We start from the raw sequence: 18,160 nt of genomic DNA, 5'->3' as shown, positions 1-18,160 counted from the left end.
TCGCACTGACATGATAAATGCTATATCTTCCTCCGAATCTCATATCACTCCCCACCCTCTTCGTCCCCTGTCCCTAATCTGCTCTATCCAGATCATATTGTAAACACTGTCTGTCCGTGGCAGCCAAACTATAATCTAACATCGGAGTCATCTCAGCTGCTGACATTGCTTGCCTCTCTTTATTGGATGTGCATATTTCAGGAGACTGAGCAATAAGCCACACAATCCGGTTCACCCAGAAAGTCTTTACTATGATTCAAAATTTATGACAGATTTGGCTGCTTAGATTCCCTCATATCCATCCACTCATTCATCCCACACTGCACGATTCTCTTGTGTTCATCCCCTCACACACACACACACACCACACCGCCCAGTTTCCTTCTGACAACAAAAGATAAAATGACGAGCTTTAAGCGAGAGACCAGATAGCGAGGGAGTGAGTTCCTGTGAAAGGATCCAGCAGTTTCTGAATGGCCAGAACATATCTGTACACAGAGGTTACCCTTCAATGGTGATCAAACTCACTCCTGACAGTTCTCATGACAGCTTGTCCGTTTCACATCAGGTCACTGAATGTCTGAGATCTGAGACTTATCTCCACTAGAGTGACGGATGCAGGTGCAAGTGTTAATCTGTCTCTGAAGCCAAGTCTTTGGTGTGTGGGAGTTTGGTTCATCATCAAGAGCCTCGATTCATCTTTACCAGCTTCGTCTTGTAATCTCAGTTTTCTTTGCAGCTGATTCCACCTCCTTCCTTCCTTTGATCACTATTTCTCTGATGGATTCCCTTTGTCATGTTGCTGATCTATGAGCTTAGACACTCCATGAGCTCCTCAGTCTCGTATAACATTCTAAATGCAATACTTGTTTTGAGTTTACTTTTGAATTGCATATAAAATGCACCACAGCAGAACGAGAGGACACGAACGAGAGTTGCAAAGGGTAATTTCAGGACAGACACCAGGAAGTTTTTCTTTACCTGGAGGGTAAAGAACGGTGGTTGAGGCCAAGAAAACAGCTTGATGTTGTAATGGGAAGACAGTAGGGTGAGTGTTCTGGAAGGATGAGATCATGAAGTGCCAGATGTTGACCCCATCGCCATGCTTAAGAGTATCTGAAGCAAACAACTAAGAGTTTGACACAGGCGTGCAAATTTCGGTTTGATTTTGCATTGGTTCAGGGAATAATGGTTTGTGTCGATTTGTACCACTTTTCCAGTTAAATAGTTTGCATAGAATACTGTCTCCTCTCCCACAAAACTGTAACACACAGTAACAATGGTAAAATAAATAGAATGTACAATTACAATAGAAAAACATCTCGTCGGGCTCACAGATGGACACAGACCATACGGCATAGCTTAACCCTTTCATCTTAATCTTGCTGCAATGTCACTTCTGCGATGCAATCCTCCGCCACGGGCGTACGTGTTGGTAGTGTGTAGCAAAAGGGAATACTTATATGGCAACGGTTCATTTAGAATAATGTTTCGTATTCACCGAATGGGAATGCTGAGAGGCACCATAATGGAAAACACTGCCCCAGAAGGTCGTACAGGCAAGATCACTTGGGGGTGTCTGAAAGGACGATGGTTAGATACTTGGGAAGTCAGAGGATTAAGGGAAATAGAGGAAAGGTAAGGAAATGGGGGTGGAATGTTGCTTGCACTGTACTGGACTTCATTGGCCATGGCAAGTCCTGCTGCCTGGTAGTCAGTGTGGGGAACACACACTCTGTGGGATTCGGAGCTCCTGCCCTCCATTGCCTCAGTACCCTTTGTCCAGCTCAACCACCTGCAACAAGAAAAGCACAAACAAACCATTTGCATTCGCGGGAGATAAATGGTAAGAGAAACAATAGTCAGACATAGACAAAAGGTATAATAATAATTCACTGATGAGAGGAGTAATAATTAGACACTGACTGATGAGGTGGGTAATAATTAGACACGGTCTGACCCCTTTAGATGATCTTAACCTTGTAGATGAGCCACTGTGGGGAAAATTCTCAAATCATGTCCATTGGTGGAAGCTGGTTCTCCCCAGTTCTTGAAAAGACAGCAGCGTCCAAATTAAGATTGAATTTAGGAATTTTCCGCAATTCTCCAAGATCCCACATTGAAAAACAAGTGGTCTTACAGACCAAATTTGGGGCTCCGATGAGGACATGGATTGATCTGGGGTTTGATCTCTCTATCGCTGGAAGTAACATGTGCTGACAAATCACAGGCTCACACTAGGTAATGTTTAGCAGTGAGCCCAGCATTCAAGCTTACCTCAGGATGAAGTCAGTATCAGAAATCCGGAAGCACTTTTTCACACAAAGGGTGGTGGAAGTCTGCAACTTTCTTTCCCCAAAAGGTTGTGGATGTTGGATCAATTGAAGTTTTCAAGACTGGGTAGATTTTTGTTAGGTATCAAGGGATATGGAGAAGAGGCGGATAATTGGAGTTGAGGTAAATATCAGCGATGATCTGTACGTCAACAGTGATGATAAGTACCTTATCAGCCATGATAAGAATAAACCGAGAGGAGGTACTAAAAAGGTTGTCGGTGCTCAAGGTAGATAAGTCACCTGGTCCGGAAAGGATGATTCCTAGGTTACTGAGGGAAGTAAATGCGGAAATAACGGTGGCTCTGGTCACAATCTTTCAATCCTCCTTGGACACCAGGGTGGTGCCAGAGGACTGGAGAGTTGCAAATGTTACTCCTCTGTACAAAAAGGGGCAGAAGGATAAACCGGGAACTACAGACCAGTCAGCCTAACATCAGTAGTGGGGAAACTTCTAGAGCCTATAATCCGGGACAAAATAAATTTTCACTTAGAAAAATATGACGTAATAAAGGATAGCCAACACAGATTTGTTCAAGGCAAATCATGTCTAACAAACCCGATAGAGTTTTTTAATGAAATAACAAAGAAGGTTGATGAAGGTAGTGCAGTTGATGTCGCTTATATGGATTTTCAAAAGGCGTTTGATAAAGTGCAACATAAGAGACGTATGCAAAATAGAAGCCCACAGTATTAAAGGGACAGTGGCAGCACGGATACAGACTGACTGGGAGACAGAAAGCAGAAAGTGGTGGTGAACGGTTGTTTTTCTGACTGGAGGGAAGTATTCAGTGGTGCCCCAAGGGGTCGGTATTGGGACCACTGCTGTTTTTGATCTATATAAATGACCTGGAGTACAATTTCCAAGTTTCCAGATGATATTAAGCTAGGAAAAATAGTAAACAGTGAGGAGACGAGATGCTGGGAAGAGGATCTGACAGAGCGCTTTACCATTATGAGAGGGTTCTACGTGCTGGACATACATAGATAAGACTGTTGCCACATTACAAGGTTATCTATACAAATGACCTGGACTTGGATGTAGGGAGTACAATTTCCAAGTTTGCAGATAATACTAAGCTAGTTAACAGTGAGGATAGTAGCAGACTGCAAATGGACATAGACAGACTGGTAAAATGGGCCGACAGTGGCACATGAAGTTTAATGTGGAGAAATGCGAAGTTATGCATTTTGGGAGGAAGAATGTGAAGAGGCAATATAAGCTGATGGTACAATCTTAAAAGGGGTGAAGGAACAGAGAGACCTGGGGTTCATATAAGTAAAGCTTTGAAGGTGGCAGTAGGTAGATAAAGCTGTTAAAAAAAGAATACAGAATACAGGCTTTATAAATAGGGGCATAGAATAAAAAGGTCAGGAAGTTATGATGAACCTTTATAAAACACTGGTTAGACCTCAGCTGGATTACTGTGTTCAGTTCTGGACACCACATTGTGGAAGGATGTCAAGGCATTGGAGAAGGTGCAAAGGAGATTTACCAGGATGTTACCAGGAATGAGGGCCTTAAATTATCAGGAGAGGCGAGAGAAGCTAGAATTATTCTCCTTGGAGCAGAGAAGGTTAAGAGAAGACTTAATAGAAGTTTTCAAAATTCTGAAGGGATTCGATAGGGTGAATAAGGAGAAATTATTTGCACTGGCGGGTGGGTCGGTAACCTGAGGACACCGATTTAAAATAGTTGTTGAAAGAAACAGAGGGGAGGTGAGGAGAATTTCTTTCACGCAGCGAGTTGTTGGGATCTGGAATGCATTGCCTGAAAGGGTGGTGGAAGCCGATTCAATAACAACTTTTAAGAGAGAAAGTAGATAATTGTTCATGGAGGACACGTTTGCAATCATGATATTTGACAATAGTTCCTTGTGAAGTGCTTTGAAAGTTTTTGACGTTATTGCTGCTTGTGTCAAATGCAAGGTTTATGATTACATTAAAGCTATTTACCTTTTGTTTGAGAGCTTGAAGCGACTGATACTCCACTCTGTCAATCTTCAGTCTCACCCACTGGGGAATATCAGGAATGGCAAGTGCTAAGATAACTTTAATAGCGATCAAGGCGTGCTGAAACCACAGGAACAGTGCAGTGTGAGCAAAATCAGGCTCGAATTGAGGGAGTTTCACTACTCCAGCCACATTGTCAACAAACCCAGATCATGACTGCTAAGCATTCAACCTTTGTCACTGATTGTTGGCCAGTCAGTGACACACTTAAGGTAAATCGCAAAAAGAATTAAAAGGGAGGTTTGGTAAAGAGCCTTCACATTCAGAGTGGTTGGAATGTGGAATTCTTTGCCACAAACTCTTGTCGATGGGAACAGTAGGGCGGCTATTCTGAACGGATGAGATCAGATGGACGAAGGGCCTTCTTCATCCAAACTAGTCTTATGAACTGCGTCCTTCACTTTGCTGTGGAATAACATTGAGAGTCAATAACTTTACAGGAGAGTTCATCAGCAAGGACATTCTCTTACCTCAACTGCAACTGTCCATAGCCACACCCTATGGGATGTTAGACTGTGAGTGGTGCAGTACTCCACCACCTGAGGGGATATGCTGATCAGGAAACAGTTGGTGATGATGGACAGGAATCCGAGCATCTCAAAAGCAATCTGTAAGACCAGTTGTAGAACGCACTTACTAACAGGATTGCAAGCCACAAATTACATAACAAGCTTCATCTCTTCTGGAAATCAGTGCTCACACCAAGCACAAAGATGACACTTGCTCTACATGTTGCACATGGTTAGTATACATTTGGGTAATCGGCAAGGTACAAGAGTACTTTAACTTGATCTAAATTGTGTCGGTCTGGCTCAATTTGTAGCATTCAAGCACCACATCGGGAATTTGAACTCATAATCTAGGCTGACCCTCCAGTGTCATCCAGTGGTGCTATTCGAAAAGTGAAGGGAGTTTCCCCCCCGTGACCAACAAAATCCCCCAAACAAAATTGATCACTCACTTCATTGGCTGTTTGTGGGACACTGCAGCGTGTAAATTGGCAGCCGCGTTTCGCCCACAAAACATGGTCATTTTACAGTACAATCGTGTGAAGCACTTTGAGACTCCCTCCCCACATGAAAGGTGCTATGCCAAAAGCAATGGATTATGATAATGATTAATAAATTGTTTTTCAGCAGCAATCTCCCTGTATATGTGGCACGCTCGAGTGAGACCTCGGCGTGACTGTGTCTGCAGCCACTCCCTGACCTGCCAGACTCCTATGTTGGCGGCTGGAGCAACGAAAGGTTTCCTGAAGATTCGGCAGAGTTTCAACATGTCCGTGTGGATTTCCGTCATGTTGTTGAGTGCGATGAGGGTGGCCGACAGCGGGTAAATACAGGAGAAGAGACTGATGTAACCAAACTGCACAAACAGCTCCATGTAATCGTCAAACATTCCCTGCAAGCAGAGGGAGAGAGAGAGAGCGGTGAGTGCAGGATTAGGAGGATTTCCTGCAGGCTGGGAGCACAGTGACTCCAGGCAGGAGGTTGGTCCATGATTTCTCATGCTCTCAGAGCATGGCTGTCAATTGTGGTATCTCTACCTACACTGACTGATGAGCTTGTTCTCTGCTGTGTGACAGAAAATGCTGGTTTTCTCCTAACTAGTTTGTTCAGTGGATGTTAACAACCCCGTGACTCTATTGGAAAAGAGAAGGAAAGTTTCTGCTGGTGTCCTGGCTGACATAATACCATTCTTTGCCCGTAACACCATAGATATTTATGGCACAGAAGAAGGCCATTTGGCCCATCAAGTCTGTGGCGATTCCTTCAACAGCAATGCTTTCAGCTCCATTTACCTGCCCTTTTCCCACACCCCTGTAAGTGACTCTTATTAAGGTAATTTTTAAGGTAACCTGAACCAGTCTTGTGATCCTCGTCATTTACTGGAATTATAAGGTCCATCCTGTGTGAGGGTGTGGGCTGACACCACCCAGCGATTAGCGCTGTTGTGTTACTTACTGGAAATGGTGTCATCTCTCCCTGGGCTTTTATCTTGTCGATCACCGGTGTGTTCTTGAGCTGGGATTCCTTCGAACTGGAGTCGTCGCCGTAAATCTTTTTGTAGAGATAAGGCAGCAACGTCTCCATGAACTGGTTGATGATTTGAGTCACGATGAGCAAAGAGGCGAGTTCCTGAGATAGAAAGAACAATCCTGTTAATACAGTGTCCCTGAGTGTAGGAACTCGCTTACAAACACAAGGTCAATCCAATTTACAGTAGATCCGGTGAAGCGCTTTGAGACGTCCTCTCGACATGAAAATGTAACGTCACCTTTAAAGCCCTCCGTGGCCTTGCTCTCCTTACCTCTGCAATCTATTAAAACATCCCAAACCTGTCTGCTCCCTCCACTCAGCAGTCACAGGTCTGCTCCACATCCCCCGCCTGCCTGGTCCTCTATCGGCAGCCGGACTTTTAGCCGGTAGCCTTTCTACCCCCACCCTCTGGAACTCCATCCTGGACGGCCTCAGACTCACCCCCTCCGTTGCCTCCTTCAAGTCCCATCTCAAGACCTTCCTTTTGGACCGTGCCTTCAGTCATCTTCCCTCTTCCACCTACCTCACACCCCGCCTTCCATCCCTCTCTGATTCCAGCCCACAGCTCAGGTAGCAAACCCCTCATTGTCCAGCGCCTTGGGACGTCCTCCCAAAGTGAAAGGTGCTATACAAATGCAATTTGTTGTTGTTGTAAGGATTATTATTATAACTCAGCACCTCACATTACTGACCTAAAAATTCCATTCATCTTAGCTTGAAGAGCAATGTCTTAACACTAACGTCCATGCAGAATTGTAGCAATGTTTTAAACTCAGTCTTAATTTGAAAGCGTGTTCTTTTTAAGGTCAGCATAAAACTCATGTCGTTTAGGCTGACACTCCAATGCTGTACTGGGGAGAGGTACCATCCTATGGTTGAGACGTTAAACCAAGGTCCCCTCTGCCTGTTCAGGTGGATGTTAGAGATCCCGCAACACAATTGCAAAAGAGAAGGGAGTTCATTCATTCCAATGGTTGTTTGTGTGACAGTGCTGTGCGTAAAAATTGGCAGTTGTGTTCGCTTACAATACACACAGTCGCTCCTCTTTACAGTTTATTCTGTGAAGCGCTCTGAGAGATCTTCCTGACGTGAAAGGCGTGATATCAAATGTATGGAGTATTATTTATTCTGATTGATCAGAAGGTTATCGGGCTGCAGGGAGGAAAAGGATGGTGTTGGGTTTCAGAGAAGGAAGATGAGCGGGAAATGTAGTATTAGAGATGCTGTTACAGCAGAAGGCTGGACTTCATGGTCTTGCTGGCATATAATAATAATAATTCTTGCATTTGATACAGCTCCTTATCACGTCTTCGAGACGTCTCAAAGCGCTTCACAGGAGATACTGTAAAGTGAATTGACTGTATATTTTGTGGGCGAAACGGCATCACCAGGACTCTGAATGGAGGTTGGTTGTTGTCACTCCTTCATTGCTCAGTTAACTTCAATTAGGTACATGGGAGTGAGTGGTATCTATACGGCTCCATGTCACACACACGCGCACACCCACCCACCCACCACCCACACACCCATCCACTCACACACACATCCCCCCCACACAAACATCCACACACACACATCCGCATACACAACCCCACACACACACCCCACACACACACACCCCAACACACACACCCACACACACCACCGCCCACACACACACACACCCACACACATCCCACACCCCCCCACACACTACACACCCCCACACACACATCCACACGCACCCCCACACACACACACACCCACCTACCTTTCTGAGGAGCTCCACATCTTGCATGTAAAACGCGATGTAGAACAACACGGCAAAACAATTGACAAAGCGAAACTGCAAAGCAAAAATAAAATTAATGTTTCCTGTTTTTTCTTCCGAGAATTAATATCCCTTTAGATGCCCTTTTGATGGGACGTCCTCTTGACATGAAAGGCACTATACCAGATCCAAAACATATTTATTGATCTCAACTAACTGCGAGAACTCCTCTGTGAATGGATCGATTCTCTTGCTCTGTGAATGTTATGTATCTTTTCCTGACTATCATCGACTCAAAAGGTCAGATTACACAATTATTGCCAAGTCTGCTTCTCCAGCTCACACTAAGTCTCCAATCCCCAGTCCCTCCCTCCAAATATCCCACAGATTTCATCAGGAATGTTGTTATTTTTTTGAGATTTTACGCAAAAAAATTGTTCATTTTTATCATAAAAGAACGTGCCCATTAGCAACACTAACACACCAGCTGACCATTGGAACTGACTCCAAATAAAACCCCCTTTCTCAGCCCGATCCATAACCTTTTCCTCAACAAGTTGTCTAATTTTGTTTTAAACGCCTTTTCTGTGGAATCGTTTCAAACAGCTATTTGTGATGAGACGTTTTGTGTTCTGATGAAACTCCTGGACATTACCCCACATGATGGGTGCTGTGTAAATGCAAGTTGTTGTTCTTGTTGTTGTTGAGACAACGATATTGCTGGGAGATGACAATGGGAGAGGGAGGGGAGGAGGAAATATTAATACAGTAAATAAGGAATAAAATATGACAGAAGGGTCCTGAAATTTCACCTGGTTCCAGCCTGTAAGAACGCTTTGTTTTAAGATGTAAGCTGTGAATTTGGAAATCCGGGTGTTGCCATATATTAAGTCGACTTACCACCAAGACTTTCACCGTCAAATGGTTTTGGAAGGAGGATTCCAGACGGTGGTTTTCTGGAATGCAAATAAAAATCTTTTTCAACAAGGAGGTGTTGGTTGTATTGCGCACCTATCTGTATTTTTTTTTGCTGCTAATTTTCTCTCCAAACTAAACCTTCCCCCCCCACCACATGGGTTCCTCAGCCACTGGAAGAGTTGTGGAAGGAGCTGAGGGGCACAGTTAGTCAGTCAGGTAGGAAATCGAACAGTCGCAGACCAACCACTCTCAAGGGTCCTTGGTCCTCAGAGCATCCATTGGGCAGCAGAGAGGTGAAGGAGCCGCAGTGTTGCATTCCCAGGCTCCGTATTCTACTGCTTGCCTTAAAGGCCATCCCTCTTTTTGACTTCACTTATGTGACCGTACAATATTCAGAAGTGCTCAACACCAGGTTGGTTACATTGGCCTTATCACGGCATTGAGATGTCTCAGAGCGCTTCACAGGATATGCTGTCAAGTGGATTGACTGTGTTTTGTGTCCCACAACAGCCACTTTTTTTTATTTTATTCGGGGGATTTGTTGGCCAGGACACTGGGAGAAAATCCCTTCTCTTTTCAAATAGTGCTATGGAATCTTTAACATCCATCTCTCACAATGCAACACCCCCACCCAGTACCGTATTGGAGTGTCAGATTAGTCAATTGATTTGAAGTCTCAAATTGGGGCTTGAACCCACAACCTTCTGACTCAGAGGCCAGAGTGCTACCACTTGGCCAGGCTGCTACTTGTTGCTCTAATCCATAGATCCATTGCCTGCCTACAAAATCCACTTGATGGTGTGTCCTGGGAAGCGTTTTGAGATGTCCTCCTGAAGTGAAAGGCACTGCATCAAGTGTAAGAACAATTATTATTGCGCAGGTCACTTACCCCATTCGGTCAGCACTTTGGCAACTGTTTTAAACAGGAGGTTGGTGATGGTGATGAACAGAGTGTAGAGAGTACTTGGCACATACGGCACCAGACTCCAGGAGCCTTCATTCTCCTTGTGAAAGGCTTTGGCCCAGGCTTCCATTTTGAAGAAAACTAACATCGCGATGAGGGAGAGTGCAAGAAACAGACAAAGGATGGGCCCGGATACAAACCAGAGCTTCACTGTACGCTTCCAGCTGGGATAGTAGGGCTCATGGCGATTGGTAATGGGGTTGATTCCTACCAGGCCTTTATAGTCCACCCGAGGCTCCTCAAACTGGCTCTTCATTTGCAAGCTGCCCCAGGCGTAAGCCAGGGTGGAGCTGCGGCGTTTCCACAGTTCCAGGCTGACCGTGGACCAGATCACATTGAAGATGGCAAAGAGAATATATTTGTCCACAGAGTCCTGTGCAAAGCAGGACATTGCGATCCCAAAGATGGCCATGGGCACCATGGAGCAGGTGAAGAACTCCAGGAACCGTATGTACATGGCAACAGAACCCCCAAAGTACTTGTAGATAGAATCTGTGTGGATAAAAAAGACAGGGTGTGTGTTTTTTTAAGCTCAGTTGGTAGTGATCTCGCCTTTGAGTTAACAACACCACAACAAAAAACAACAAAATTATATTTATATAGAGCCTTTCACATCAGGAGGATGCCCCAAGGCGCTGGATAGACAGAGTTACGGACCCGAGCTGAGGGAGGGGGAGGGCAGTTGGGGAAGCAGGGAGATTGAAAGCACGGTCGAAGAGGAAGGTCTTGAGGGGGGTCTTGAAGATGGCGAGGGAGGGGGCGAGACAGAGGGACTGCGGGATTGAGTTCCAGAGGGTGGCGGAAGGCCCGCCCGTCAATAGTGGGGCGAGCAAGGCGGGGGATGTGAAGCAGGCCAGAGCCCGCTGAGTGGAGGGAGTGAAGGAGGGTGCTAGGGGATCAGGAGGTCGGAAAGGTAGGGGGAGCAAGACCGTGGAGAGCTTTGAAGGTGAGGACCAGGATCTTGAACTGTATCCTCTGTGTGATGGGAAGCCAGTGGAGTTGGGCAAGGATGGGGATGATAAGGTCAGAGAGCCTGGTCCAGGAGAGGATATGGGCTGCAGCGTACTGGATGATCTGCAGCCTGTGGAGGGAGGAGTTGGGAAGGACGATAAGCAGGGAGTTTGTGTAGTCGAGCCTCGATATAATGAAGGCGTGTATGAGGGTTCCTGCGGCCTGCGGTGTGAGACAGTGGCAGAGCCGGGCGACATTGTGGAGTTGGGAGAAGGCAGAGTGGGTCATGGTGCAGATGTGGGGTAGAAGGATAGTTGAGGGTCAAACAAGACCCCAAGGTTCGGGACTGGCTTAGTTAAGTAGAGTGTGCAACCATGGATTGTGGTGCTGTCAGCGCCTGAGGAGGTGCTGACGGGAGCCAATCAGGAGAGCCTCGGTATTGTTGACGTTCAACTGAAGAAAGTTATCTCTCATTCAGAACTTGATGTCTGACAGACATTCTGGTCCTGGAGTCAAGGATGGAGTCAACCAGAATGTATTCTGGAAAGTGGCCTTCAGGAAGCTGTGACTTACCAATTGGCTCCAGGGTCAGGCTCGGTGGTGTGTACCAGCAAGTGGTCAACTTGTCCACCATCTCCTCCTCATGCATGGGGTAGAGTTTATGCAGGATCTTGCCTCTCCGCAACCTGTTAACTGGAGAGGAGACGCGTGAAGTCAGATTCACAGGACTCTAAAGGTTGGCAGCCACATGGGCCAGGCCATAACGAATGCAAACAGATTGGTTTTATAGACAGAGGAACGAACAGATCACAAAGGTAAGAAAGTATTGTTACATGAAGCACTTTGAGATGTTTTCTGATCTGAAAAGCACCATATAAATGTAAAATGTCCTATTGTATGAAACCTTGGTTAGACCACATATTGTGTGCAGTCTGATCTTCATACTACAACAAGAACAACAAAATTACATTTATATAGCGCCTTTCACGTCAGAAGGACGTCCCAAGGCTCTGGACAGGCAGAGTTACGGACCTGAGCTGAGGGTTGGGGTGGGCGGAGGGCAGGGGGGAAGCAGGGAAATCGAAAGTACGGTCGAAGAGGAGGATCTTCAAGGGGTCTTGAAGGTGGGGGAGGATATTGAGACACTAGAGAGATTTACGAGGGTTCTATAATGCATGAATTGATTGGACGGGTTGGAAGTTTTATCTCTACAGTTGAGAGGCTAAAAGAGGGGAGCTGATAGGGATGTTCCAGATTATAAAAGAAAGGCTGCTTCTACTTATTGGTGAGTCCAAAACGAGGGGGTAGAATACAAAATAAAGGATAAAATTGTTGGAGGGAGCCAGCAAAGCTGCCAGGAGATCAATGCTTTCTCAGACACTGTGTGACCTGCACTCAGCACTGCTCTTTGCTGCTTCACTGGGAAAGCTTGGGAACTCACAAATGGCTTCGCCCGAATACAGGGACTCAGTGGGATATCCCGGAATGTGATGTTCATTCACAGCCTTGATATTCTCCAACTCCCGCTTAACAATGAACTGGCGCTCGGCTAGAGTCAGGAACTCAGTGATGTTATCTGGAAAGGAATATGAGAGTCATTCAGTTTGACAAATAATTGAAATAAGGTTCAAGTACCGATGACGATGATGATGATTGATGATGATACTACTACTACTAATAATAATCCTTGCATTTGATATACTGCAGCCACCTTATCACATCATTGAGACGTCTCAAAGTGCTTCACAGGATACACTGTAAAGCGGATTGACTGTGTATTTTGTGGGCGAAACATGGCAACCAGTTTGCGCACAGCAATGTCCCACAAATAGCCATGGAGTCAGTGACCAATTTTATTTGGGGGTTTGTTGGCCAGGACACTGGGAGAAGCTCCACTTTCTTTTGAAATAGCGCCAAGTGATCTTTAACATCCACCTGGACAGACAAATGGGACCTCGGTTTAATGTCTCATCCAAAGTATAGCTAGACTATGTGATTCTAAGTCCCGACATGGGGCTTGAACCCACAATCTTATGACTCCGAGGCGAGGCAAGAGGCTGACACACACAGGATTGCCTTTCATCCAAGTGCAAATGGTACCTGCAGTTTTGAAGTTCCCCTTGTCTCTGTTGGAGAACGTGACCATGGAGCCGTCTTTGTATGGTTTATAAAGTCCCAGGACCTCAGCCGCCCTCAGAAGGGCATGTCGTGAAGCAGAAACGAGCAGCAAGTTCCCATCATCATCCTCACCAGGGTGGACCATCAGCTCAGCCCCTGGGGAGAGGAAGCAGCCCTGAGGTCAGCAGAGGGAAGACGGAAGGAGGTGTACGGAGAAGGGGGTGCGGGCAAAGAGAGGGGGGAAGGAGACAGGTGGAGGAGAGGGAGCCAGGTGGAGAGGTGAGGAGGAGGAGGAGATGGACAGCGTGGGGAGAGGGAGAGGGAGATGGGCATGGGGGGGAGAGGGGGAGGGAGATTTGACTGGGGTGTGAAAATGAGGAAACATCAGGAAGAGGTGATGTGTAGTCTCGTACCCCCCATTCGCTTCTCGGCCTGGATTCTGGACATCAGCCATCGTTTGGTTTCGAGGCTGACGTTCTCCATCAGCTCCACAGCCACCAAAGGTTCCACAGTGTCAGACTGGCAGCACTGACAGCGAGGTCTGGTCCACGAGCTCATCATGGCTCCTCTCACTTGCACTGTCTGAAACACAGAGACCCACTGTGGCTTTAACAATGATAATAATAGCAACAACAACTTGCATTTATATAATAATAAATGCCTAATAATAATCTCTGCAAAAAACAAAACGATAATCAGTTGGTCATTTTCAGTCCACGACTGTTTGTGGGACGCGACTTTTGGGGAGAGGTATTGGCGGAGACGGGCAATGCGTCAGAGGTGGAAGAAAGCAGTGCTGGTGAGGGACCGGATGTGGGGGAGGAAGGATAATTGGGGGTCGAACCTGATGCCTAGGTTGCATACGGGTTCGGAGAGTTTTAGGGGGAGGTCAGGTAGGTGGAGGAGGTGAGAGACGTGAGATTTTAGATGTTGACGAGAGCCAAAGATTATGGCTTCCGTCTTGTCAACGTTCAGCTGAAGGAAATTTGCGCTCATCCAGCCCTTGAGATCTGACAGGCAGCTGACAGAACATCAGGGGATGGGAGTCGCAAAGAGAGGTGGAAAAATAGAGTTGAGTGTTGTCTGATTACATGTGGAAATGTACCCCATGTCTGCGGATGACATTCGCAAGAGGGAGCATATAGATCAGAAAGAGGAAGAGGCCAAGGATGGATCCTTGGGGGACCCTGCAGGTGACCGAGTGAGAGCGGGAGGAGAAACTGTTTGTGCAGATATACTACTGGCGGTTTTTGAGGTAGGATTCGAACCAGGCGAGTGCGGTCCCACTGAGGTGGATGATGGAGGAAAGGTGGTGGAGGAGGATGGCGTGATCGACTGTGTTGAATGCGGCGGAGAGGTCCAGGAGGACAAGGAGGCAGAGGGAGCTCTGGTCACAGATAGAGAGGATGTCATTTGTGACTTTCACAAGCGCAGTCTCTGTACTGTGGGCGGAAACCGGACTGGAGGGGTTCGAAGAGGGAATGGGAGGAGAGGTGTGCGCGAAGTTGGTTGGCAACAACGCTTTCTAGAACTTTTGAGAGGAAGGGCAGGTTAGAAATAGGGCGGTAGAGGCTGGGGTTTGAGGGATCTAGGGAGGGTTTTTTCAGGAGGGGAGTGATGACAGCAGTTTTGAGAGGGGCAGGAACTGATCCGGAGGAGAGGGACTGGTTGATGATGTCAGCCAGTAGTGGGCAGAGGAGCGGGAGCTGGGTGACCAGTAACTTGGTGGGGAGAGGGTCGAGGCAGCAGGTGGTGGGTTTCAGGGAGGTGATGGTGGGTGAGAGGGAAGAGGGAGAGATGGGGAGAAAGGAATGTAGAATGGGGCTGGTGGTAGGAGCAGATGATGAGGAAGGTGAGGTGGACAGAGAGGTGGATGTTAAGTATTTTAGATGAAAAGAACTCCATGACCTCTTCGCACTTGGCATTTGATACAAAGATTGAGGAGGCCTGAGGGGGTGCACGGAGGAGGTAGTGGGTGGTAGAAAAAAGGATTTTAGGGTTGTGTTTAGCCTCCAAGATGACGTTGCAATGGAAGGCCGTTTTTGCGCGTGTCAAAAAATGACGATAGCTGTGGAGATGCTCGAGCCACAGTTGGCGGTGAACTATCAGGCAAGTTTTCCGCCATCTGCGCTCAAGCAGACGGGTTTGGGTTTTTAGGTGGCGGAGATGGTTGTTGTACCAGGGCGATCAAGTTTTGGAGATGGTCCTGGAGGACGAGGGAGTTGAAGATGGAGGAGAGGCGATCATGGAGCAGCTGGACGGCTGCTTCAGGATCTCCACGGGTGGAAGGCAAGAGGGTTAGGATGTTTGATGATGAGAGGGCCTTTGTGAGGGTCTCAGGGGGTAGCCTTTTTCAAGGGCAGTAGAGGATGGTTGAGGGCTTGGTGGAGGAGAGAGGGATGTGAGAGGAGGAGATGAAAAAGTGGTCCGAGATGGCCTTGTCCACTATGCTGAGGTCGGAAATGTCAAGGCTGTGAGTGATAACGTGGTCAAGGGCATGACCACGGTTGTGGGTGGGTGAATTTATATGAAGGGTGAGGTTTAGGGAGGAAAGGAGGGCAGTGAAATCTGCAGAAGTAGTGCAAGAGGAGTTTAGGTGGAGGTTGAAATCATCCATTATGAGCAGGCGTTCGGAGCAGAGGGACAGGGAAGAGAGGAGAGTAGAGATATCTGTGTGGAAGGAGCTGGGGGGCTTATGGGGGCAGTAGACAAGTAGGATTTTCAATGGGAGAGAGCGGTGGAAGAGAGTGAGGTGTTCGAAGGAGGGGAAGCAGCCAGAGGAGTAGGGGATGAGACCAAGGAAGGCTTTGGAAATGAAGACCACCCGCCGCCATGTTGGATTGGACGGGGGGCGTGAGGAAGGTGTAGCCTGGAGGAGAGGCTTCCGCTAGGGGGACGGGGTCATTGGGGGATAACCAGGTTTCGGTGAGCCCAAGAATGTCAAGGTGCTCGTCCAGGGTGAGGTCGTGGATGGTGAGGACTTTATTTGAGAGGGAACGGACATTTTGGAGGGAAATGCAGGTGAGTTTGTTGGAGTGGGGGGAGGGAGGAGAGAGTGGTGCAGAGAGGATTTTGGGTTGTACAGGAGAGATAGTTGTGCAAGAATTATTATTATTATTATATAGCCCCCCCCCACGCAAGGTAGTGTCACAGATTGCTTATACCAACACATTATGATTAGTCGATTGCGGATTGCTTTCCAGGAGTAATAATTCGTCCGATTTTTTTAAAATTTGGTCACTCAATCCACTTTACAGTATATCATCAATAATAATAACAATAATAATAGTCTTTGCATTTGATATAGCGCCTTATCACCTCTTCGAGACATCTCAAATAGTCACGGAATATACTGTAAAGTGAATTGACTGTATATTTTATGGGCGAAACACGGCAGCCAATTGCGCATGGCAGTGTCCCACAAACAGCGGATGAGTGACCAATTTTTTTATCATTCTTTTGAAGGGATTATTAGCCCCAGAAAAGTAACGCGCCAATCAACTACTCAACCAGGTTCCTACTTACTGCTATGTGAATAGAGGTGGGGTGGAGGAAGGAAAGTTAAAAGTTTTGCCCCCGCCCATGAGTTGAGCCTGGGTCCTCTCACTCTGACCACTATGTTAAGGCACTTTACAGTACTGTACACACTTCTGGTTAATTCAATTTGAATCCCATCAGCTTAAGTGCGCACAGCGGCTTATAACTACTTATACTATAATATATATATATATAATTTTATAAGGTTCCTCTCCCCCTCCCCCCTCTCCCCTCCCCCCTACCCCTCTCTTCTCTCCCCTTTCTGACTCTCTTCTCTCCCCCTCCCCTTCTCTTCTCTCCACCTCCCCCCCTCTCTTCTCTCCCGCTCCCCCCTCTTTCCCCCTCCCCTCTCTCTTCTCTCTCCCCTCTTTTCTCTCCCCACCCACCTCTCTTTTCTCCCCCACCACCTCTCTTCTCTCCCCCTCTCTTCTCTCCCTCCTTCAACAACAACAACAACAAGATTCCATTTATAGAGCGCCTTTCGCGTCGGGAGGACGTCCCAAGGCGCCCTCTCTCCCACTCCCCTCTCCCTTCTCTCCCTCTCTCCCCCTCCCCACTTCCCTCTCTCTGACTTGCCTTCAGAACCAGTTGATTAAAGCGCTGGTCACTGGGCAGAATCCTAATCCAAGTAAATATGTCCCAACATTTACCCAGGAACTGACTGTCCCAGGCTTCTATAAGGCTCAGCAGTTTCAGGTTCGTTGTCCCGCTTCAAAGCCGTCCACAATTACAAAACAAGATCAAGGTCGAGAGCAAGGGACTCAGTTCACAATGCGCAAAGTGCCTCTCTCCAAGGGAATACTGTTTGTATGTGATTTCTCCTCCCTCCTGGCGATGAGTGGAATAAATCTTCCTGCTGAGTGGTGGAAATAGCCTGAGTAGAGGTGATGGGCGTAACTTTTGTGATGTAACGGATGTGCTAGTTAATTCGTGTCCATTAATGAGCACGCCATTAATTGCATTGGAATAGAGGAGAGCATTCTCTCTTCCCAACCTTTCCCAGTTGTCTTGGCCAGCAATCCTTCATTTGAACTGTCCTTCCGCCTTGTACCTGTGTGTTGGGCCCTCACTTTCGCAAATCGTCAGCCCAGTTTGCCTCTCAGAAACAGTCACTACGCTTCTCGGTAATCAGCTCTCAGTCGCCAGGGTCTGCTGGCCATGCCTTTCTCAACGATGGGGTGTGAGAAGCCGATCGCACTGAACTTTACATCTGTGCTGATGATAATCCTTCTGTTTGATATAGCGGCGTTAACATCAGAATATCTCAAATCACAACAACAGGGCAGGTTACTTACAGACAATTACATGTAGTGATGCAGCACAGACACAGACCATTCGGCCCAATTAGTCCGTGATTATACTCCCAGTTGTCCCTCTCGTATTCGTACGGACCAAAGTCTGTCTGCCCACCGGATATTAACCACCACCAGTGTGAGAGGATAGAGTGCGGCAGCCAAGAGCGAAGAATGTGCCGTCTGAATGTACAGGATATGCCGTCTGACGGCACAGGATATGACACTGCCCAGTGACCAAGCTG

The 18,160-nt window shown here is 47.0% G+C and overlaps 1 protein-coding gene across 1 annotated transcript; it reads right to left on the bottom strand.

Annotated features, from left to right (window-relative positions):
- Window positions 1-1,082: 1,082 nt before the first annotated feature.
- ano10b (anoctamin 10b) lies at window positions 1,083-18,071 on the bottom strand. The gene is made up of 13 exons (XM_007907598.2): window positions 17,919-18,071; window positions 13,500-13,668; window positions 13,069-13,242; window positions 12,410-12,544; window positions 11,542-11,661; window positions 9,943-10,509; window positions 9,036-9,091; window positions 8,136-8,210; window positions 6,311-6,484; window positions 5,556-5,747; window positions 4,817-4,954; window positions 4,290-4,406; window positions 1,083-1,795 (listed from the first exon to the last, which is right to left on the bottom strand). The coding sequence occupies exons 2-13, from the start codon at window positions 13,645-13,647 to the stop codon at window positions 1,769-1,771; spliced, it is 1,923 nt and encodes a 640-aa protein (XP_007905789.2). The 5' UTR covers window positions 13,648-13,668; window positions 17,919-18,071; the 3' UTR covers window positions 1,083-1,768.
- Window positions 18,072-18,160: the final 89 nt, after the last annotated feature.

The sequence above is a fragment of the Callorhinchus milii genome, unplaced genomic scaffold, assembly GCF_018977255.1.
Source record: "Callorhinchus milii isolate IMCB2004 unplaced genomic scaffold, IMCB_Cmil_1.0 Scaffold14, whole genome shotgun sequence".
NCBI classification, from domain to species: Eukaryota; Metazoa; Chordata; class Chondrichthyes; order Chimaeriformes; family Callorhinchidae; genus Callorhinchus; species Callorhinchus milii.
Note: the sequence above shows the minus strand (reverse complement) of the source record. Positions and strands in the feature narration are given on the sequence as shown.

Coding starts and splice junctions, on each gene's coding strand:
- ano10b (XM_007907598.2), bottom strand. CDS start 13,647: ATGATGAGCTCGTGGACCAGACCTCGCTGTCAGTGCTGCCAGTCTGAC. Junction 13,243..13,499: donor GGCCGAGAAGCGAATGGGGG/GTACGAGACTAC, acceptor TCCTCTCCCCAG/GGGCTGAGCTGATGGTCCAC. Junction 9,092..9,942: donor CAAAGTGCTGACCGAATGGG/GTAAGTGACCTG, acceptor TTTGCATTCCAG/AAAACCACCGTCTGGAATCC.